Consider the following 24829-nt stretch of genomic DNA (forward strand, 5'->3'; position numbering starts at 1 on the left):
TGAGGGCAATGATCACGTTCTGTCCAGAAGACATTTCATGATACTCATTTCCATCCCCTGGTTCCTACATTCTTTTCCACCACTCCCCTTTTCTTGGGCTTTGGAGGATAGGTAGAATGGTATTTCTTGAGCCTTGAGGGGAAGGTAGAATGGATTAAATATCCCATTTGGGGTTGAGCACTCAACATTCTCCAAGTCTTGAGTACTTTGACTGCAACCCACTGCAGAAAAAAAGCTTTTTGTTTTTTTGAGAGCAGCACAAATCTCTGGCTCGAAACATATTTAGAAGGCAGCTTGATATGTTCACTTAGCAAAACATTAGCAGGTTTCCTTCTGGCTATGACCTCTCTAGCCATGGGCTTATGACTAGGTATAGAGTACCAAATGTCCCTATACAGTGGGCCTCAAATACAGTTAGGAAGCAGTCAGTTGCCTCTATAACAGCAATGCCATTGATGTACCAGTGAGCACATCTCACCGGGTAGGTCACTATTAGAGCACACAGGGTCTACTACTGAGTGAGTCCATTAGGGCCTCTTTCCTCCCAGTGGCCAGAATAGCACCTTCTGGCACCATGCAAGCCAGCTTGTAGAGAGGAAGCTGCCAGGTCAGTTCTAGCTTGAGTTCTCTAGACACTATAACCAAAGTCTGTTGTGTCTTCAGTGGTAGCGCCTTAAACTTTAACTTAAAATAAGCCCTTTTTTATTGTTAATTGTGGGCAGTGTGTGTGTGTGCATGTACCACTGTGTTCATGTAGAGACCAGAGGACTTTCCATACTGAACCATCTTATAGGCCCCACCTCACTCTTTGTAATTTCAGTTTCCTGTGGCCAGCCATGACTAGAAAATACTAAACAGGAAATTCTAGGAATAACTTATTGTTGTATAGTGTAATCATTCTTTTTTATTATTGTTATTACTTATCTTTTATTGTGCCTAATAGACCTCATATAAAAATGCTGGTATAGAAATGCATATGAAGGATTTGGTCTTTCTTGAGGTTTTAGACATCCACTAGAGTATTTGGAATGTATCTTTTAGGACACATATTCCATGGATACATAGTCCTGTCAGCATCAAAGCATCTTTTCTAAAATTATGTGATGCCGTACAGTTAACATATCTTGAGGGGCACATATTGCCATGTATGTGTAATACCATCAGCACCAAGGCATCGTCTCTAAAGTTGCATAAGGCCATATAGATGAACATGTTCTGAAGGACACATGTTCTCAAACATGCATAGTCCCATTTGTACCAAGGCATCTTTTCAAAAATTATGTAATGTTGTATAGGTTACACCCAACCCATAAAATTAAATTTTTATTTCATTAAATATGTGCAGTGAGTGTAAGTAACATAACCTTATAACACAAATTCAATTTTAGTGAGCAAACATAGGATGTAAGTAAGGACAGAATGAGGGAACTCTGTAATCCTAATATTTAATTTGCCTTAAATGCATTCTGGTGCCTTGGCAAGTTATTTAACAAAAACAGTAACTTTCTATCTATAGAAAGGAAATTATTTTACTTAAATTGTGTAAGAGACCATAGTATGGAAGATGAAAAATTTACTTAGGCTTACCATCCCCATAAAACATCATTATGACCAGTTGACCAGTTGTTTAATCTTTCAGCTATTAACTAACTGGAGAAAATGGAACTGAATGTGAAACCAGCATGGAGCAGCATCATTCGTTAGCAGGCAACTGTGACGATGGTGAGAAGTTGGAAAGAGAAGCTCAGGGATTTGAGGTAGGGATTCACCAGGAAAGTGTTATGTTTGCCTAGCACGTAGAAGGTCCTGGTTTCAATATCCAGCACTAAAAATACCCAAACTCCCTGGCCATAGTGGTGCATGCCTTTAGCCCCAGCACTTAGGAGGCAAAGGCAGAGGAATGCAGATCTCTGTAAGTTCCAGGCCAGCCTGGTCTACAGTGTGAGTTTCAGGACAGCCAGGGCCATATAGAGATACTCTGTCTAAAAAAAATAAAAAATAAAAATGAAAAAAACCCTTTTGTTGCAAAAGTAAAATGAACAATTAACTGTAACATAAATGTCTTTCTGTGTTTAATATACAGTCCTTTTTTTAGAAATTGTAAAAATATGGTATATTTTACAAAGACTGAAGTAAAACTTTTTTTCTTTTCAAAAGCACCTGACCTGTATGGACTCTAGGGATCCTTCCTTTGGACAAAATGATCCCCCTACCATTTTGCCCATTACTGCTCCTAAAACACATGATTCACTCACATCACAGGATATGCCAGAGACACTGACTGATACACAGGCCCTTCATGAAGAGCAGTTTCATCTTTTGGACCAAAATGGGCAGCCTATTCAATATGACCTTCAGTCTTTGGGAAATTCTACTGCACAAATGGTGAGAATACTTTATAACTAATGAGTATTATGTTATTATGGTATTTAACAATGTGTATTAATCATGCTAAATTCATTTCCTTTTTGTGTATTTGTTTGGTTGGTTCTTTGAAGCAGGATTTCTTTGTGTAGCCCTGGCTGTCCTGGAACTTACTCTGTAGACCAGGCTGGCCTCAAACTTGGAGATCTGCCTACCTCTGCCTCCTGGGTGCCGGGATTAAAGGTGTGCGCCACCACTGCCCAGCGACCTTAGTTTGTTTGTTCATCTGTCCGTCCCTCTGTCCATCCCTCCTTTCCTTCCTTCCTTTTAAATTCTTGTCTCTTATATCATATCCCAACTGCAGTTTCCTCTCCCTAGTCTTTTCCCACCATCTCTCCTCTTCTCCAGATCCACTCCCACCTTCCTCTCCTCAGAAAAAGAGCTGGCCTCCCAAGGACATCAACCAAGCACAGCATAAAAAGCTACAATAATATTAGGCACTTACTATCAGCAAGTTTGGACAGGCAACCCAGGAGGAGAAAAAGGGTCCCACAGAAGGCAAAAGAGTCAGGGACAGTCCCCACTCCCACTGTTAAGATTCCCACAAGAACACCAAGCTATTCAGCCATGAATATATGCAAAGGACCTAGGGCAGACCCCTACAGGCTCCCTGATCTCTGTGAGCCCCATGAGTCCTAGTCAGTTGGTTCTGTGGGTCATGTTCTCGTGGTATCCCTGACCACTCTGGTTCCTACAATCCTTTCTCCCCTTCCTCTGCAGGACTTCCTGAGCACTGTTTAATGTTTGGCTCTGGGATTCTGCTTCTGTCCCCATCAATTGCTGGATGAAGTCTTTCTGGTATCTCTGATGATGATTAGGCTAGCCTGCAGTCCAAGAACACTCTTCAGGTGGAACAAACTATAGGTTGAAGATTTTGTGGCTGGGTTGGTGTTGTAAACCCTCCACTTGAGGCCTTTCCTGGTTATGGAAGATGGCCAGTTCAGGCTCTAAGAACCTGCATTACTAGGAGTCTTTGCTAGGGTTACTCTCATAGATTCTATGGGGTTTCCATTGCACTAGGTCTCCACCTTGCCTCCAAAATGCCCCCCAGTTCCAGTAATTGAGCCCAGTATTTTCTCCTGCCCCCATCCCTCCTATTCCCAACCCCACCTGTCCCAAGCCCACCAGCAAAATCTATCCTAGTCCCCCTTCCCAGGGAGATCCTTGCATTACCCTTAAGCCCTCCTTGTCTTAGCCTCTCTGGATGTGTGAATTATGGCATGATTGTCTTTTACTTTGCAGCTAATATCCACTTATAACTGAGTACCTACTATGTTTGTCTTTCTAGGTCTGGGCTATCTCACTTAGGATGATTTTTCTTGTTCTATCCAATTGTCTGCCAATTTTATGAAGTCATTGCTTTTTTTTTTTTTTTTTTTTTTTTTTTTTTTTACAACTGAGTAGTATTCCATTGTGTAAATGAACCACATTTCCTTATCCATTCTTCAGTCGAGGGTCATCTAAATTTTTTCCAGTTTCTGGCTATTATGAATAAATCTGCAATGAATATAGTTGAGCAAATGTCCTTGGTAATATGATAGGCCATCCTTTACATATATGTTCATGAGTGGTATAGCTGGGTTTTAAGGTATATTGAATCCCAGTTTTCTGAGGAACCATTTTATTGATATCTAGAGTGACTGTACAGTTTGCAGTCTCACCAACACTGGAGGAGTGCTCATCTCTCTCCACAACCTGGCTAGTGTGAGCTCTTACTTGTGTGTTTATCTTAGCTATTCTGACAGGTGTAAGATAGAATCTCAGAGTTGTTTTGATTTGCATTTGTTGACTAAAGATGTTCTTTATGTGTTTCTCTGACATTTGAGATTCCTCTGTTGAGAATTATCTGTTTAGATCTGTTCCCCATTTTTTAATTGGGTTATTTGGTTTGTTGATGTCTAGTTTCTTGAGTTCTTTATATATTTTAGTTATTAGCACTCTGTCTGATGTGGAGTTGGTGAATCTTTTCCATTCTGTGGGATACCGTTTTGTGCTGTAGATGGTGGGGGTCCTTTGCCTTACATAAGCTTTTCAGTTTCATGAGGTTCCACTTATTAATTATTGATCTTAGTTCCTGTGCAGTTGGTGTTCTGTTCAGGAAGTTGTCTCCTGTACCAGGGCATTCAAGGATAGTCCCCACTTTCTCTTCCAATAGGTTCAGCGTGTCTGGTTTTATGTTGAAGTCTTTGATCCACTTGTACTTGAGATTTGTGCAGGGTGATAGATATGGATCTATTTGGGTTTTTCTACATATATACATCCAGTTAGACCAGCATCATTTGTTGAAGATGCTTTCTTTTTCTCATTGTACATTTCTGGCTTCTTTATCAAATATCAGGTGTCCATAGGTGTATGGAACTATGCCCCAGCCTTCAGTGTGATTCTACTGATCAGTGTGTCTATTGTTAGTCCAATACTATGTGGTATTTATTACTATAGCTCTATAGTATTGAAGTTAGGGATGGTGATACTTCTGGAAGTTCTTTTATCGTACTGGATTGTTTTAGCTATCTTGGGATTTTTGCTTTTCCATGTTGAGTATTGTTTCTTCAAGGTCTATAAAGAATTGTGCTGGAATTTTGATGGAGATTGTATTGAATCTGTAGATTGCTTTTAGTAAAATAGCCATTTTTACTATGTTAATCCTTCCAATCCATGATCATGAGCGATCTTTCCATTTTTTGATACATTCTTCAATTTTCTTCTTCAAAGACTTGAAGTTTTTAATTATATAGGTCTTTCATTTGCTTAGTTAGAGTTACCCCAATATATTTTATATTACTTGTGTCTATTGTGAAGATTGTTATTTCCCTGATTTCTTTCTCAGCCTATTTGTCATTTGCTAATGATTTTTTTTTTAAGTTAATTTTGTATCCAGCCACTTTGCTGAAAGTGTTTATCAGCTGTCGGAGTTCTCTGGTAGAGTTGTTAGGGATCACATATCTATTCTATCATATCATCTACAACTATCAATACTTAGATTTCTTTCTTTCCAATTTGTATTCTATTGATCTCTTTTATTTGTCTTCTTGCTTTAGCTAGAACTTCAGATACTATATTGAATAGATATGGAGAGAGTGGAAAGCCTTAGTTTGTTTCTGACTTTAGTGGAATTGCTTTATGTTTCTCTCCATTTAATTTGATGTTGGTGAAAAGATTGCTGTAAATTGCCTTTTTTTTTTTCTTTTGTTGAGACAAGGTTTCTCTGTATAGCCCTGGCTGTCCTGGAACTCAGTGTGTAAACCAGGCTGGCCTTGAACTCAGAAATTTGCCTGCCTCTGCCTCCCAAGTGCTGGAATTAAAGGCGTGCACCACCACTGCCCAGCGTAAATTGCCTTTATTATGTTTAGGTATGTCCCTTCTATCCCTGATCTTTCCAAGACTTTTATTGTGATTGGATTTTGTCAAGGCTTTTTCATCTAATGAGATGATCATGTGTTTTGTTTCCCTTTTAGTTTGTTTATACATTGGATTACATTGATGGCTTTTCAGATGTTGGACCATCCCTGTATTTCTGGGATTGGATTACATTGATGGCTTTTCAGGTATTGGACCATCCCTGTATCTCTGGGATGAAGCCTACGTGACTATGGTGGATGATCTTTTGGTCTGTTCTTAGATATAGTTTGTGAGTATTTTATTGAGTATTTTTGCATCAATGTTTATGAGGGAAATTGGTCTGTCATTTTCTTTCTTTGTTGAGCCTTTGTGTGGTTGCATATCAATGTGACTATGGTCTCATAAAATGAATTGGGCAATGTTCCTTCAGTTTCTATTTTGTGAAATAATTTGAGTAGTATTGGCATTAGCTCATCTTTGAGAGTCTCGTAGAATTCTGCACTAAAAGCATTTGGCCCTGGGCTTTAAAATGATTGCTTCTATTTCTTTAGGGGTTATAGGTCTATTTAGCTTGCTTATCTGATCTTAACTTAACTTTGGTAAGTGGTATCTATCAAGAAGATTGTCCATTTCTTTAGGTTTTTTAATTTTGTGAATAAGGGGTTTTGAAGTATGACCAAACAATTCTTTGGATTTCCTTGCTGTCTGTTGTTACATCCTTCATTTTCTTTCTGATTTGTTAATTTGAATACGTTCTCTTTGTCTTTTAGTTAGTTTGGAAAAGGATTTATCTATCTTATTGAGTACTCAACGAACCAACTCTTTGTTTCATTGACTCTTTGTATTGTTCTCTTTGTATCTATTTTATAGATTTCATCCCTCAGTTTGATTATTTCTACTCCTCTTGGGTGTGTTTCCTTCTTTTTATTCTAAAGCTTTCAGGTGTTTTTAAGTTGCTAGTGTCAGATCTCTCCAATTTCTTTATGAAGGGACTTAGGGCTATGAACTTTCCTCTGACACTGCTTTCATTGTGTGCCATAAGTTTGGGTATGTTGTGCTTCCATTTTCATTGAATTCTAGAAAGTCTTTAATTTTCTATATGTCTTCCCTGACCCAGTGGTCATTGAGTAGAGAGTTGTTCAGTTTCCATGAATTTGTAGGCTTTCAGTTTTTCCTGTTATTGAAGTCCAGATTTAATCCATGGGGTTTGATAAGATACAGGGGGAATTATTTCAATTTTCTTGTGTCTGTTAAAAATTGCTTTGTGACGGAGTATGTGGTCAATGTTGAAGAATGTTCTGTGAGGTACTGACAAGAGAATATATTCTTTTGTGTTTGTGTGAAATATTCTGTAGATAATTTTAGGTCCATTTGATTCATAACATCTATTGGCTCCATTATTTATTTGGTTTCTGTCTTAATGAGAGACATTGGTGAGAGTCGGATGTCACTATTAATGTTTGAAGTTCGATGTTGATTTAAGCTTTAAAATGTTTCTTTTACATACGTGTGTGCCCTTGCATTTGAGGCATAGATGTTAAGAATTGAAAGATCATCTTGGGGTATTTTTCCTTTGAGTATGAAGTATTCTTTATCTCTTTTGATTAACTTTTTTGAAGTCTATTTTGTTAGCTTTTAGAATAGTTACAACAGTTTGTTTCTTGAGCCCATTTGCTTGGAAAATCTTTTTCCAACCCTTTACTCTTTACAAAGTAATATATTACTTTGATGCTGAGGTGTGTTTCTTGGTATCAAGGTATACGGCAGAAGGATGGATCCTGTTTTTATATCCATTCTATTAGCCTGTGTCTTTTTATTGGAAAATTGAGTCCATTGGTTTTGAGAGTTAATGTTGGATTTTACCAATGAAGACTTGGGAGCCTGATGCTGAGGTGAAAGTCTGCTAGCTCAGAGTCAGAGAAAGCACCCAGCTGACCTTTTTCCACAGCTGAAGTCCTAAAAGGAAGCTTTCCCTCTCCACAGTGCTTCAACGACCCTCCCCCCACCTTCCCCTGCTTTTTTTTTTTTTTTTTTTTCCAAGACAGGGTTTCTCTGTGTAGCCCTGGCTGTCCTGGAACTCACTCTGTAGACCAGGCTGGCCTCGAACTCAGAAAACCACCTGCCTCTGCCTCCCAAGTGCTGGGATTAAAGGCATGCACCACCACTGCCTGGCTAAAAACACCTTGAACTGTAAGAATGGTAGTATCATGACAGAAAGTTTATGTACACATAATAATCTTATAGATTTTGAGATGCTATTTCTACCTTAAGAAAAGTTTTAAAGAGTAAAATGAAAACCAAAAGATTATGAGATTAGTGGCACTAGAGTAGTCCCTTATTTCTTGTTTTCTTTTGTCCCATGTGACAGGTGGCTCCTCTGATGTGAGACAGAGATTTTGAATTTTCCTTTAGCAACATGTATGAGTTTAGAGAAGGAGAGAGCCACCGTCCGACCCCAAAGCCAGCTCTAATTTTTGCCTGGGACTTCCTGGCTTGGAATAGGTTAAAGAGAGTCAGAGTTGGACACAGGTGTAGCTTTAAAGACTAATGGTCTCTGGACGTTCTGGCTCTCTAACCATACTGAATGCTTGTTAATAACTTCTAAAAAGTCCTAAAAACTTTCTTGCTCATTCTGAGGGTTAAAAGCCACTGGCTTAGGCGATGAACACCTGCAGTAAAGTAGCTTTTGTTCAATCTCCACAAGAACTCTAGCTTCCAGCCTGCTAGTTGAAGTCTCAGGAAGAAAAGAGAGACACTATGAAAAGTGATTTTAATCTTTAATTCTAAGTTCTCTCTAAAAGGTTCTCTCTAGAAAGTTTTCTAAGAAAGTTCTGTAAGAAAATTCTTATAAAAGGTTCTTCTCTTTAAAAAGTTCTTCAGTTCTCTCTGCTCTCCTCTCCTAATCTTGCTCTTTCCTCTTATTCTAATGTAACAGTGTTTTTTGCTCCAAATTCCTACTCCCAGTGCCTTAACTCAATTGCTATACAATGTAATCTCTCCTAGCCTTTTGTACCTTTTCTAGGAAAATAGATCACATGGTTTATCTAAGTACACCCACCTTATTTATTTATTTATTTTCAAAAGTTCACCAGAAGTTCAAACATAAATTAAAATCATAAATTGAATAAGAATTTTACAACAGAGAATGTTTGCATGCATATCCATGGAGAGTAATTATCTGGCTAAACATTCATTATCTGTCACAACAAACTCAACAGGTTCATTGAAAGTTAAAAACTGTAATTTTTGTGACTAAGTTATTAATAAAGTTTCATGTAGATAAACCCAGTCAATATTTTATCTTCTGTCCTTACACCTATAATAAATTCTTAGTTCCCTTTTTATGACCTTTGGTTAATTATTTTACAACCTCTTAGAATGTGCTCTTAAGTGTAGATACCTGCTTGCTATCTCAAAAGCAATTAACTTGTGACACTTGAAGACTGGCAGTGTTCTCGTTGCAATTTTAATTATCAGAGAGGACTTAATATAAAAAAGCTTAATTACTAATATAATTTTAGAAATTCTTATAGGATCATCATTAAGAATTAAGAAATAATCTTGTTTGTCTATATAGTATCACTACAAAACAGGACAACAACTGTACTTCATTGTTCTGCAGAGATCTGCTCAAAAGGATGGGCTAATACCTAGTAATTGTTATATATATTTAATAATAACAGGAAAGCATATTAATAGCAGGAATCTTTCCTAAAGTGTCATCTTCTTGGCCTTGCCTAGAGAAGCAAATCTGTCAATAACCTTAAGAGTCCATGGTGGAACTATCTCAGGAAGATCACCTGCTAGTTTTAGCTTCTCCTAGATGGCTCCTGGAAGATTTTTAAATGAATTGAGAACACATAAAGACCACTTGCCACTTATTTCTGTAAAGGGTAGCAGAGACAAGCTGGAGGTGGGTGATACCATGTGGCCAATTTAATTTACTCGTTTTCTTGGGACATTTTCTCTTGATGATCATCCTCTCTCTTCAGATGTTTCACTTGTCCAGTGGCTTCTAGATTCCTTAGTTGGATGTTTTTTATTCTCCTGGAAAGATGAAAACAAAACCCTGCCCCAACTCTAACTCTGGGTGGTTCCTTTTTGGACAGGTTATATCTTTCCTAGGGCAAAATGTATTTTGGCAACAGAAAAAGTATTATCTTTCAATTGAAACTTAAAAAATTCTTTTTAAAAATTGAAACTAAATATACCTTAGTATGTGTGGAAAATATACCTATATTCCCTTTTCCTTTTATATATAAATTTAGGGTTTAAGTATATTTATTTTCAGATCACAAAGAACACTCACTTTGAATTTCAGCCTAACTTTTACAATCAGCTTTTAAATTTACATCATTGTAACTCCTATGTGCCTGCCTCTGCCTCCCAAGTGCTAGGACTAAAGGTGTGTGCCTCCTGCTTGCTGGGAGTGTGAACCATCACCTGGCTAAGGATTCCTTGTAATAGTTATTCTCATAGTGTTAGCCTTGTTTAATTTGGTTCTCCATTACCCCTTATTTTTTTATGTTAGGGGTAAACTTTCACATTTTTTGAATGTGTCATCTATCAATCTTGCTGATTTATTCTGAATTTGTTCCCTGTCAAATTTTAATATTCTGGACTTAAACATATGGCGATTTGTCCAGTATTTCATTATTTCCAGATGTTTTCATGTTTTGTCTGTTTTACCTATATTTGCAAACATAAATTTGATGTTTGCTAAGTTTTCTAGCTTTTGCCATTTCCATTCATGCCTCCTATGACCAGATATTGAGAGACCACATCTTTTGGGTTCAGACTCCATCTTACAGAACCTAAGCTAAGGTTGAATTTGAGTTAACTGATAAGCCAGCACCCAGCACCAGTTTCCAGGCTACTCCCTAACAAAACCTGCATCTGGCACCACTTTCCAGGTTACTCCCTAACAAATCTGTAGCTCCAGGTTACAAACCTGCCCCTGGCACTTTACTTTCTAACAACCACCAATGAGGAGGAAAACAGAAGTTAAGTTTATGGTTTGGCTCCCAGACCCAGCCAATTATGTTAAAGGCCATATGCCCTCCCCCCCAAATCACATGTGTGCCAGGCTAGAACCCCTGCCTCCCTGCTTGTTTGCTTGCCTCTATAGGTGCTTGCCTGAAACTGGGCTCGGGGCTGCATCCTCCCTTTCTGAAATGGTGGCCCAAGCTTGAGCTAAAATAAAGAGACTCTAGTGCAGTTGCATCAGTGTTGGCTCCTGGGTGGTCTTTTGGGTTTTTAGATGCTTCCTGGCACAACAAAATCTTTGCCATTTATCTGCCATTTAGTGGTTTTGCATTTTGATGACCATATAGCTGCTATACCATTGCACACATACCATGAATTGGAGAAGACAGAGATTTCCCTTTTGCTTTCCTGGTTGTTTGTCTCACAGCCAATAGGGTTGCACTGATTTTGTGGTTCCTTCCTCAGTATTGACCATTCTATCCTCAAGTCTATAGACTGTCACTTTCCATTAGTTTTGGTCAGTGGTTGATAAATCATCAGCAAACCACGCATTAGCCAAACGTTGTAACCTTTCCCTCGGTCCCCACACTTCAATAGGCACCTCTCGGGCGGAGTGGGCGAGTGGATTAGGCAACTGAGGTGCTTCCTCAGTATGGGAAGGCACAGACCCCTTTGCTACCACGTCCTGGTCATGAAGGAATTCACATAGGTACCAGTTCCACTGTCATGACTAAGCCTGTGAAGGACTCTGCCTTCAAACGGACCCAATCCATCACTGTAAGGAGCATCCTTATGACCATAGGGTGGTTGGCAATGACTGAGTATAAGGTTCTCCAGGCCTCATAAAATGTCCAGATTTGTTTCTCAAAGAGAGAATATTTATTTTATGTATATGGAAAGTGTTTGCAGTAGAAGCCAACAGGCAAATGTTGATGGACTCCTTTTGGCTCTGTGAAGAGTCCCTGGTTGCCAATTCACCAACAAATATAATATCCATAATTAGGATATTGTCTGGTTCAATATTGGTTGGGGTTGCACACATGGAGATGAACTTACTGGCACTTGCAGGAGCTGGTCTTCCATTGGAAGTTAGCTGCCTTTCTAGTAACTGTATAATTTTTCTTTTATTATAAGCCATTGTTCCATCCATACAGGTTAACCATCTTAAAGGTAGGGTGGCTGGTACCTTTGAAAGACCAACACCTGTTGTGTCTTGCCTGTGGACCACCTGGACAGTCTGACTGTTCTTGATACATTTTCAGAAGCATTCTTTATTTTATGGTTTGTTTCTGAGATTGGAGGAATGTTAATCTATATTTTCCATTACTGCAACAAATCACATTCCTATAAATTCATGGCTATATTAGCTACATATGGCTTTAACTTTCTTGTATGTCCTTCTGGCCCTGCACACTCTACCTATCTTGTACTTTGTTTTACCTGAGATAAAACTCCAGTCTCTAGAAGCTGAATGTATATCTCCTGAAGAGACCAATCTGTGATGGCAAGGTTCTGGTGAGATTATCATTACTTCTGCTCCTGTGTCTACTAAACTCTCAGTTTCAATGCACCTTATTTGTATGTTTAACTTTTGTCTCTGACCATTTATAGCGGTTTGCCAAAATACTTGTTTTCTGGTTTCTCCTGAATATTTTGTTTTATCTGCTGAAGCTGTTTGTCTGTGATTAAACCCAGAGCGTTGTTGTTTTTAAAAATAGGCGTTAAGTCTTTTTATTGCTCTGTGGATGATTTTCTCTGATGCTGTGAGGTAATGATTAATCAAATTTGAAATCAGAGCCTGCTGCATGCCTCCTAGGGCATTTCCTGATGGCAGAGGGTTACCTTGCCTAGCCCTTGCTTATCTACATTCATTAGTCCAATGCCAGCCTTTGCCACATCTTCTGCATGCTCCAGAAGGCTGGAGCCTTCCTTTTTGGATTATCTCTAGAAAAGAACATTGTTTCTAGAAATGCCTTGCCTACAATCTCTTTTCGAATGACATTGCTTATCACAATTAAAACATTTGACATTTTTATTTTTCTTAAAACTTTTAAAAATTACTTCTCGCCAGGCAGTGGTGGCACACGCCTTTAATCCCAGCACTTGGGAGGCAGAGGCAGGTGAATTTCTGAGTTTGAGGCCAGCCTGGTCTACGGAGTGAGTTCTAGGACAGCCAGAGCTACACAGAGAAACTCTGTCTCGAAAAAAAAAAATTACTTCTCCTATCAGAGTAGCATCATAAACATGAGAGCCAATATCAGGCATATCTATAATCCATTCATCTATTGGTGCTGACCTTGCCTTTAAAGTCCTCATCACCCATTTGCATTCTGAGTTAGCATTTTCAAACCAAAGATTCAATTAATATTTTATGACTTCTGAATCTGATAGTATTCTATTTACAACTGAAGTCAATCTTTGTAAAATTTCAGTGAAGGTTTTTTTGAGCCTTGTATAATTTAAGTATATGGCTCATATCTCTTTTGTGATTCTTCAACCTTTCCCCAAGTATTTAAAGCTGCTAAATGACAAAGTGCCAGTGTTATGACCATCACTTTCAAGCTGCCTGTGTAACTCAGCATACTGACCTTCACCTAACATCTGATCTTGGGAAATATTAATACCTCTAGCCCTATTTTATTGTTCTAAGGCCCTGGCTTCCTCTTTCCGCTATGTGCACCATTGTAACTGAGCACCAGCTTCCATTGCTTTTGCCAAATCTTTCCAGTCTTGGGGGATGATTCTGTTCTGAGTTGCCCATGAATTTAATATCTATTTAACATGTCATATGAGATGATTGCTTCCTTAAATTCCCTTGAGTCTAACATGTCTATAGAATTCCATTTACTTGTTTCATAACCTTGAGAGTACCTATCATCTGCTAGTAAATAGTGTTTATTTACTGGATAAACTAAGGTTGGTTTTCTAACAACCTTGGGCCACCCCTCTTCAGTTTCATCATGTGCTGGCACAGTAGGTTCTTGTCTAAATTCCTTTGTCTGTATCTGAGTATTTTTCTGATTTTCATTTATAAGTCTTCTAAGGCTTGTGTCCTATTAACCCACTTATGGCTATTAAGGATAAAATATGTAATACCAAATTGATAATAATCATAATCACTACTGAGTCAATTAATTTCAGTTAAGTCATTTAGCTTTTCATTTTCTGCTTCTATTTTCAAGCCATCTAAAGTAGCACTATACGGGGTCCTAACCCCTTGCATTATGGTACTTACCATCCTCAGTGCTCTCCTTGAGGACTTTCCAGGTAACTTAGCAAATGTAATGGCTTCTTAATTTATCTGCAGCTGGCCTGGTGGTTGTGCCACGTGTTGGAGCGTGAAATGTTTTTAATAAAATCTCAGTCATTCTATTTTACCAGTGAAGACTGGGAGCCAGATGCTGGAGTGGAAGCCTGCTAACCCAGAGGCAGAGAAAACGCCTGGCTGACCTTTTTCCACAGATGACAGACATCCCTAAAGGAAGCTTTCCCCTCCATACCATCTCAAAAACTCCTCAAACTAAATGTTCCTGTCTTCTACTTCCCATGTGTGTATCTGTCCTCCTGACTTACTCTTTGTTATTCTTACTGTGTTCACTGTGTGTCAACTGATTGCTTGCTCTGCCTCTTGACCTATGGTTGACTTTATTTAGTCCTGGGTACAATAATCAAAAAACTCTTGAATTAAAGGTGTGTGCTAGGACCGAGCCACAACACAACTAGAAACAGATTTTTCCAGTAAATAACACAATTTCTGGGGTCACAATGTGATAAAAATATCCTGTAACAAGTTATTAATGGTGAATGATTGTTAATTCATTAATTTGTTGTTGTTGTTCATGGTGGCAGTGATAGTGTCTGTGTGTGTGCACGCGCATTTGCACTTTCCTTCTTTTTGTTTTGCTGGAGTGAGATTATTTCTTTCATGGGTGTGGTAAACTATCTTGGGTTGGAATTTTCCTTGTAGTACCTTCTGTAGGGCTGGGTTTGTAGACATTGTTTAAATTTGACTTTGTCATGAAATATCTTGTTTTCTCCCTCTGCAGTGATTTAAAGTTGGTTGGGTATAGTAGTCTGGGCTGGTGTCTGTGGTCCCCTAGTCTATCCATGTTCTTCTAGCTTTAGAGTTTCTGTTGAGAAGTTTTCTTTCTTTCTTTTTTTTGGGGGGGAGGTTTCAAGACAGGGTTTCTCTGTGTAGCCCTGGCTGTCCTGGAACTCACTCTGTAGAACAGGGTAACCTTGAACTCAGAAATCCGCCTGCCTCTGCCTCCCAAGTGTTGGGATTAAAGGCGTGCGCCACCACTGCCCGGCGATTTTCTAAATTTTTGAGCTGGGATTCTTCTTCTTTTCTAATTCCTATTCCTAGGATTAATCTTGATTCTTTTCATTTCCTCTTCATGGATGTCTATCAGCATTATAAAGTTGGTCATTTTCTTCCTTCAGCTGATTTGGAATATATATATTTCCCTGGCTGTTATTGATTATGTTCTTAAGCTAGCATTTAGACATCTGGGTTTGGGATGATTATATTATAGGTCTAGGTGCTGATTTCTGAGTTTGGCTTTGTTGGATGGGTGGTTTTATTCCTTGGTTTCTGTTTCCTCATTGTTCCTCTGGTCTTTGTGGCCTGGATTTCTGGCAGCTGAAGTTCCCTCTGATCCATTAGTAAGATTCTGTCCAAGTTGGGGCTGGACTTCTGGCAGTTAGCCTGGCCTTTGGTGCAGCAGGAGATCTCTGCCTGAGTTGTGATAAGGAGAGAAATGGGGGCTCTGAGTGAGTGGAAGGGTCTACTTGTGGGCTGCCTATCCGTGGTTCTGTCGATGGTGTGGTGTCTGGTCCAGCAGGGAATCTCTGCCTGAGTTCACCTGTTCATCTGGCTTGCTTGGTCTGGACCTGTTTTTCAAATTGTGATGGCCTAGCCAGGCAGTGGTGGTGCACGCCTTTAATCCCAGCACTTGGGAGGCAGAGGCAGGCGGATTTTTGAGTTCGAGGCTAGCCTGGTCTACAGAGTTAGTTCTAGGACAGCCAGGACTACACAGAGAAACCTTGTCTGGAAAAAAACAAAAAAAAAACCCAAAAAACAAAAATACAAAAAAACCAACCAACCAACCAAACAAATAAACAAACAAAAACAAACAAATTGTGATGGCCTGCTCCTTTACAGTGGAAATCCACCGGAGTTGGAGGTGGGCACATGGCAGTGGTAGGGAACCAATCTTAGTTTCTCTCTCTCTCTTTCTTCCTTCCTTCCTTCCTTCCTTCCTTCCTTCCTTCCTTCCTTCCTTCCTTCCTTCCTTCCTTCCTTCCTTTCTTTCTTTCTTTCTTTCTTTCTTTCTTTCTTTCTAAGATTTATTTAGTTTTACACATGTGAGTATTCTGTTGCTGTCTTCAGACACACCAGAAGAGGGCGTCAAATCTCATTACAGATGATTTTGAGCCAGGTCTTAGTGCCTGAGACCATAGGCTGTGTCAAACTGATTTTTTTGAATCTTAGCTTCACCACTTGTCAGCTGTGGGATGTTAAAACAATTGGCATATGTTTCAGGGTTCTATCTCTAGAGTGAAGTAATACATTCCATCATGGAAGTAGGTGTATACTTAGATAATTTAATAATTCTAATTAATCAGAATGGCAGATGTATTTGTTTAATCCTGCCAAGATGATCACTACCAGCTCTTGAGAAAACTGACAGGTGCTTCATCTAATTCCATCTCCCCAGACAGGGGTGGAGCAAGCGGCTAGACCTCAGGAGCCGTTTGCAGATGTGCATAGTCCTCAAGGTGAGTCCATATGGGATGGGTGCTTTAAAGACTAAGGTCAGACTCTAGAACATTTCCTATGGAAGTCCATAGGAACTTCAATTGTTTAGGTAGATTGTGAACTGAGTGATTAGAAAAAGCTTTTTAGCCCAAATAAATCTTAAGTTCATTTTTCAACTCCCATCTATGTTAGCTGTCTATTTCATTTTGGGATTCTATGAAGCTGGCTAATTCTTGCTTCCTCCCAAATGACCAGTGAGCACAAAATCAATTATTGTAAATTGTAGCAGCAACAATAGAAATAGCAGCAGTAGCACAAATATGGTACTTAGCTACAGACATTTTTTTATATTTGCATTTTATTGATATCCTTGTTAGCTTTAGATCCATCCTTTCTCCTTAACTGTTGTTTGAATCTTCTGCTTTCTTCCACTTGTTTCACATTCAGAGAAGAGAATCAGGATTGCCCAGCCTCCCCTGGCCCTTTCCCCCCTCCTATTTGGTAATATCCCTATTAATTTTCCATTTCTTCCTTCCCTTTGTAATGTAGTTTAATCTCCTTCTAACGTCACGGCTACACTGTTTGCTTGCTCTTTTACAAATAGTGGTTTAGGATAGTTATTTTTGCTTTTGTTTTTTGATATATTGTCTTCATTAACTGTCATTGAAAGTTAAACCAAAAACATGGTTTGTAGAAACATTATAAACATAATATATAAGTAATTTTTAATTTTCATATTATATGTGAAACTCTTTAAAATAATTTTTTGTACTATTTTAAAATCATAGCTATTAACTATAAGTATAAAAAGTTAATTACATACAACATAAAAGTAAATAAGTTTATCAGTGACAGTCTCAATAAAGCATTAAAGTTTTGAGTTTTTTTAAACTCAGAAATATTATTCTTTTTCCTAGTGAAAAGATATAAAATCTAGCTAGGTAATTGTCATATTATTCCAGATGCCGCTGGTTTTTGTTGTTATTGTTTTCTTCTTCTGTTGTTGTTGTTGTTGTTGTCAAGGTGTCTCTGCAGAGGCGCCCCCTGCTGGGAGCTTACCAGCTGGACAAGCAGGTACTCTACAAGACAGCAGCAGTAATTGCAGCCTTCGCTCACAAGCATCCCTCGTGGTACCCAAGAAGTCAGGGACCAGGTGAGTCATGGGAAAGAGGAGCTTGTCTTTGGTGTTGCAATGGAAGTCTGTTTTTAAAAAGATCACATCTAAAGCTGGCAACCATAGGAAACATCAAAAATTCAGAGAGAGGAAAAATTCCTTAGATGCATCTTCATTTATTTTAATGCATCTTGACATCAAGGGGACACCTTCCTGTTCTTTTGGAGCAATGTGAAATATCAAAAGTATTTAGACTAAAGATACTCATTCCAGACCCTAAAAATTTTAATGGTTTAACAATGTTTTATAGATATAATTCCTAGATGATAACGTGGTTAAAATGTTTTTTGTTAGCATTGGGGGGAGGGAGTGTGAGCTGGTGGGTGAGTGGGTGGTGGTGGTTCTGAAAATTGAGCACAAAGTCTTGAGTACGCTAGGCAAATATTTTCCCACACAGCCACCAAAATATTGCCTATTTTCTGCAAACTTCTTTTCCCTGTTTCCTAAAAATAACACTTTCCATGATAATATTAGAAAAATACTTAAAGTAACTTTTTGTAAAAATTTTTTTTTTAGATTTATTTATTTTTCTATGTGCATGGGTGCTTTGCCTGTATGTCTGTCTATGCAACATACTTCAGTGCCCGTGGAAGACAGAAGAGGGCAGCAGGCCCCTGCAAATGGAGTTAAAGTTGTTAGCCACTATATGCTGCTAAGAATTGAGCCTAGGTCCCCTGGAAGAGCTCTTAAAAGCTGAGCCATCTCTCCATCCCCTTCTTTAAAGTATGTTTTTATGTATTTGTATTCTTTTAGTTCTTCTATGAAAAGATTTTAAGGGCTGGTGAGATGGTTCAGTGGGTAAGAGGACTTCAGTGGGTAAGTGGGACTACTCTTCCGAAGGTCCTGAGTTCAAATCCCAGCAACCACATGGTGACTCACAACCACCCATAATGAGATCTGACGCCCTCTTCTGGTGCGTTTGAAGAAAGCTACAGTGTACTTATTTATAATAATAAATAAATCTTTGGGCAGGAGCAAGTGGGGCTGGCTGGAGCGAGCAGAGGTCCTAAATTCCATTTCCAACAACCACATGAAGAGCCACAACCATCTATAACAGCTATAGTGTACTCATATACATAAAAAAATAAACAATTTTTTTTTTAAAAAAAGAAGGGATTTTAAATAAGACACTATATTGAGAGCCATTTGTTTGTTCTTTTTTGTTTTTCAGTGCTTGATATCAAACCCAGGGCCTCTTGCATACTAGGCAAGTGACCTAACACTCATATGTATTCTCAGCTGAAGACAATATAATATTTTTTCTTTACTAACTCCATCTGCACCAGGTTTTTTTTTTTTTTTTTTTTTTTTTTTTGTGGGAAGATTTGTGATTGTTGTTTTGATCTCATTGGTTGTGTTATGGTTTAATTTTGATAGGCTGTATGCATCTAGAATTCATCCTTTTCTTTTAGATTTTCCAATTTAGCAGAATATAAATTTTCAAAGTATGTCCTCATGGTTCATTAGATTTCCTCAGTGTGTGCTGTCATGTCTGCCTTTTCTTCTACTCTTAATAATTTAGGTTTTCTGTCTCTTTCTTCTGGTTAATTTGCTTAGGGTATATCACTTTTATTTATCTTTTCAAAAACTACCTCTTTATTTAAGAATTTTTTTAGTCATTTTCATTTCTGTTTTTTTTTTTTAAAGATTTATTTATTATTATATAGACATACTAGAAGAGGGAGTCAGATCTCATTACAGATGGTTGTGAACCACCATGTGGTTGCTGGGATTTGAACTCAGGACCTTTGGAAGAGCTGTCAGAGCTCTTACTCGCTGAGCCATCTCACCAGTCCCCCATTTCTGTTTTATTAATTTCTGCCTGCCCTTTGTTATTTCTTCCTATTACTGCTTTGGGATTGGCTTGTTTTGTTTTCCCAGTGCTAGAGGTTTTCCATCAGGTTGTGTGTTTGTAATACCTCTGGCTTTTTCAAGCAGGCACTTAGAGTTACACACTTCTCTCTTAGGACCTTTCTTAGTATCTCACAGATTTAGGTTTGCATTATCATTTGGTTTGCAGACTTGATGAGCTCCAGGTTCAGTGAGAAACCCAGTCTCAAAAATAAGGTGAAGAGTGACTATGGAGAACATCACATGCCAGTCTCTGGTTTCAGTACACATGTGTACACATGTATATGCACATGTGTGCCCATACAGTACAATATTACACACTCATACAAAGTAAAGAAAAGACAACGCAGTTGAATGTCATGTGTGTGCATAACTATGTATTTCTAACTATTCCTCTCCTCTCCCAGAATTGTTGAAGAACCTTTGCTGGCTCCTCTCCAGCCACTTTCTTGTAACACACCCATGTGGGCCTGCCGTCTTAGGAGTTGTGAGGTGAGCTTAAGATAATCTTGACCTAGATTCATTTAACTGGCCATGGCAACATTCCTTTCACAAATAAACACTCTTGAATACAAACAATAGCCGGTATCTGTCATATTCTACATGCATTTATGCTAAATCTAAACTCATCTATTGTTTTATTCTTTAAAGATGTAAGCTTCGATAAAGCAGAAGTTATGCCTAATGTGGTGGCACATGCCTGTAATCCCAGCACTTGGGAGGACCAAGAGTTTAAAGTCATCCTTGGCTACATAGTGAGTTGGAGACAAGCCTGGGCTACATTAAGACACTGTCCCAGAAGATACAACACAGAAGGAGAGGCAGAGCAGAAGTCATTAATAGAAAGCTCTGCTTGCTTCATTTGAACTACCTCTTGTCTCTGTCTCTGTCTCTATCTCTCCCCTGCCCCTGCATTTATTTCATTTCATAGTCTCAGTATAAAATTTCTCAAGGTTTGCTTTTGACCTTGTCTTCATTTTATCTTTTGAAGGATTTTACCTGTGTCATTGACTTTCTGGTTTCATATTTATAAAATAGTTTGTAAATCAGTATCACTGGTTCTGTAATTCTTATTGTTATCCCAGGCCCTCAGCTACTTTTTGAAACTTTATTTATATTTTACTGTAAATTCACTGTAACCATACCAGTTAGTTCTGCTTGCTAAGTTCTTTGCCTGTTTCATTAATAAACACCATTTCCTTAGCTATCCAGGCACAAAGACTAGTTTGTTTGTTGTATTCAGACACTTACCTGTTTTTTTGTTGTCATTGTTGTTTTGACTGTCTGTGTGTTTATTTGAGACAGAGTCTTGTAGTGTAGCCATGGCTTTCCTGATACTCACTGTGTAGACAAGGCTAACTTTGTATCTGTGTTAGTCCTTCTGTCTCAGCCTCCCAGGTGCTGAGTTGGAGGTCTATACTACCAAGTCAGCGTCACAATTTATTCTTTTGAAAGTAGTTAATAGCACTGGCTCCTCATGAAAAGGTCCTGAGATGGATTTTCAGAACCCATATGGTGGATAACAATGCTCTGTAACTCCAGTTTTGACACACTTATCTGGCTTCTGTAGGCACAGACATATGTGCAAGCAAAACACCGTGTATACATAAAATAAAAACAAATAGAGCTTCAAAAAATTTAAATGTTACAAAAAATATTATTAATATAATGAAGTTCTTCTACAACATATTTTAGGATACATAGTCATTATTTTTGTAGAATTTTAGATACATTCTTGGCATCATATTAAAAAAATCCACAAAGAACCAGTACTCTATTGCTAATTTTGTGTTGATCTGAATTTGATCTAGGGGTAGAATTTTATAGATCCAAGAGAATAAATATATCACATATTCTTCAAGCTTTCATCTCTAAAACTTCTCTTCTGTGGCAGTGAGTGTGTTGCTATAAACACTTCCATCTGTTTGATGACTGCTTGAGTTGAGATCAGACCCCACTGTATGGACCAGTGGTGAGGAAGTGAACTAAAATTTCTTAGATAGCCATTAGTTACATGTACTGTTCACTGAATGCTGGGACCAGCTCCTGCAATTCTTCTTTCTTGGTAGCAGAGGGGGAAGAGTGTCGGAGGGGGCAAAACTTGGTCTTCAGGGTTGCTGTTTAATAATGAACTGTTTGCCTATCTTAAGCCCGAGTCACTTTGTTGCGATAGTTGATCTGCCTGTCTAAGTTCCTCTGAGACCAAAAACTGCAATCTGTAGTGTTTAGCACCTCATCATAGAGCAGGGGATTAAGTAAAGGATTAATTGCTAGGGCCTTTCCCCTCTTGTCCAGATGCCTCTCCCTTTGGAGCAATAAACTTTTATCAAACCAGGAGAAGAGAGTCACGCTCACAGAAGGAAAAATTTTTACACAAGCAAATATGGATAAACTCACATAAATTTATATACAAATTCATGCTTACACATTCATACATCTCTTTTCAAACCAGTTGGGTTCAGCTACATACTTATCTCACAATTACATACTTACACACACACAGACACATCCATACTTACATATGTATATGGAGCAAAAGACCAAGCATCAATGCAGAAAGAACTCACTCATTCTGGATGAAAAATGAGCTCCAATCTTTATTGCATAGGGAAAGAAAAAGCATCTACTGTTTTTGTTTTGGTTTGGTTTGGTTTGGTTTTTCGAGACAGGGTTTCTCTGTAGCCCCGGCTATCCTGGTACTCACTCTGTAGACCAGGCTGGCTTCAAACTCAGAAATCCGCCTGCCCCAGCCTCCCAAGTGCTGGGATTAAAGGCGTGCACCACCACATCTACTGTTTTATTGCTAAATGAATTAAACCCAAGTCTGTAAGAAGAAAGCTTTGTCCTCTTTATTAAGACTAATAAACCTGTCTTGCTATTAAGAAAAGACCTGTTCTGTCCCATGATAAGGAGAAGCCTGCCTGCTGCTTCTGCTCTCTGTTTACCTTCTTTTTCCCTCTTTCCTTCTGCATTCTGCATATTGCTCTCTTAATTTTTTAAGTTGCCTTATAATTTCTAAGTTATTCCACTCTGTATTCTCCTTCTAATTGCTTTCTCCTGCTCTGATGTAACAATGCCCTTGCTCTTAGTGCCTTACTCCCAATGCTTTTACTTCTGAGTTCTCTCTAAAAGTTTTCTAAGAAAGTTCTTCTCTTAAAAAGTTCTTTCGAAAAGGTTCTTCTTAAGTTCAGTTTCCTGTCTTTGTCCTCAGCACTTACACATCTTTCAGAATACATGATCACATGGTAAAAAGTTCACCACAAGTTTACACATAAATTCAAATCATAAACTGAGTAAGAATTTTACAACTAAGTATTGTTTACATGCATGTCCATTAACAGTAATTATCTGGCTGGGCAGTGATGGCGCACACCTTTAATCCCAGCAGAGGCAGGTGGATTTCTGAGGTTGAGGCCAGCCTGGTCTACAGAGTGAGTTCCAGGACAGCCATGGCTACGCAGAGAAATCCTGTCTCAAAAAACAAACAAACAAAACAAATAAAACAAAACATTCATTATCTGGCTAGACATTTGTTATCTGTACAAGCTCAACAGGTTCACTGAAAGTTAAAAACCATAATTTTTGTGACTAAGTTATTAGAAAAGTTTTGTATAGATAGACCCAGTCAATATTTTATCTTCTGTCCTTGCACCTATAGTAAATCATTAGTTCTCTTTTTATGACCTTTTGATTAATTATTTTACAACCTCTTGGAATGTGCTCTTTGTTGTTGTTGTTGTTGTTGTTGTTGTTGTTGTTGAGACAGGGTTTCTCTGTATAGCCCTGGATGTCCTGGAACTCACTCTGTAAACCAGGCTGGCCTCAAACTCAGAAATCCACCTATCTCTGCCTTCCAAGTGCTGGAATTAAAAGCATGCGCCACCACTGCCTGGCTGGAATGGGCTCTTAAGTTGTAGATACCTGCTTGCTATCTCAGAAGCAATTAACTCATGACACTTGAAGACTAGAAGAGTTCTTGTTGCACTTTTGATTATCAGAGAGGACTTAATAGCAGTCCTATTATAAAAGAGCTTAATAATTACTGATGTAATTTTAGGAATTCTTACACAATCATCATTAAGAGTTAAGAAATCATCTATTTGTCTATATAACATCACTACAAGACAGTACATCTTCATTGCTCTGTAAAGATCCGCTCAAAAGGGTGGGGTAGTACCTACTGATTGTTATATATATTTAATAATAACAGGAAAGTGTACTAATAGCAGGAATCTTTCCTAAAATGTAACCTTCTTAGCCTTGCCTAGAGAAGCAAATCTGTGATAATAACTTTAACAGCCCATGAAGGAATCATCTTAGGATGATCACCTGCTAGGTTTCAGCTTCTCCTTGATAGCTCCTGGCAACAGAAACATATTTTCCAGTGATTTTCTTATTTAATTTTTCCCTCACAGAAAATTGGAGATTCCTACCGTGGCTACTGTGTAAGTGAGACTGAATTAGAAAGTGTCCTAACTTTTCATAAGCAGCAAACGCAGACTGTCTGGGGCACTCGCCAGTCTCCAAGCCCAGCCAAACCTGCCACGCGCTTGATGTGGAAGTCTCAGTATGTCCCGTATGATGGAATCCCATTTGTCAATGCAGGTACTTCCTATCAATTACTTGGAGGCTCCCAAGCAGCTGTGCTCCATTATGAAAATGTGACTTTTGTGAGAAGATGTATTTCATTGTTGTAGGTGAGAATTGAATATTAGTGGCTGAAAATGAAAACCAAAAATATATATCCAATTAGTTTATGCCATAAGATTATGTTTTAAAGTGTGACACTGAATAAATAATGCTTCATTTGTATAGTATGCTAATAAATAGAACTTTGAAATTCCCAGTGGACTTACAGACAACATCACATAATCAAAATATTAGTCTTTATAAATAGTCACACTTAGAGGACTAAGTCATCTCTCAGATAAATAGGCAATAAATATAAAGACAGACACGTAAAATTTCATTGTTTCTGTCAGGTTCTGCAGCCAAGCAAGTTCCAAGAACTTTGTTTTCCAAGTATTTTAGTTTTCAGATTTGCTGAAAAAGAATTAATGTGCTGATTTTCACTCCAGTTGGCAGTGCTATAAACTTCTCTACATTCAGTCCTTGATTTAGTATTTCCAGACTTAAAAAAAAAAAAAAATCCAGGTTACACCAGGCATGGTGGCATCAACCTTTAAACCCAGCATTCAGGAAGCAGAGGCAGAGGCAGAGGCAGAGGCAGAGGCAGAGGCAGAGGCAGAGGCAGAGAGGAGAGAGGCAGAGGCAGAGAGGCAGAGAGGCAGAGA

At 38.4% G+C, this 24829-nt stretch overlaps 1 protein-coding gene across 8 annotated transcripts in view; it reads left to right on the forward strand.

The window, feature by feature from the left end:
* Positions 1 to 24829, forward strand: part of Carf (calcium responsive transcription factor) — a 55630-nt gene that overhangs the window by 7580 nt on the left and 23221 nt on the right. For 7 of the 8 annotated variants that reach the window (XM_031367662.1, XM_031367660.1, XM_031367654.1 and 4 more), the window contains 6 exons: positions 1640 to 1757; positions 2158 to 2385; positions 16470 to 16530; positions 17534 to 17663; positions 19943 to 20027; positions 23951 to 24140. In XM_031367662.1, coding sequence (XP_031223522.1) covers positions 1683 to 1757; positions 2158 to 2385; positions 16470 to 16530; positions 17534 to 17663; positions 19943 to 20027; positions 23951 to 24140 — 769 coding nt within the window. In that variant the 5' untranslated portion in view covers positions 1640 to 1682. The remainder of the gene's footprint in view (positions 1 to 1639; positions 1758 to 2157; positions 2386 to 16469; positions 16531 to 17533; positions 17664 to 19942; positions 20028 to 23950; positions 24141 to 24829) is intronic. The other variant, XM_031367661.1, reaches the window with a different exon arrangement.

The sequence above is a fragment of the Mastomys coucha genome, unplaced genomic scaffold, assembly GCF_008632895.1.
Source record: "Mastomys coucha isolate ucsf_1 unplaced genomic scaffold, UCSF_Mcou_1 pScaffold14, whole genome shotgun sequence".
Taxonomy (NCBI): Eukaryota; Metazoa; Chordata; class Mammalia; order Rodentia; family Muridae; genus Mastomys; species Mastomys coucha.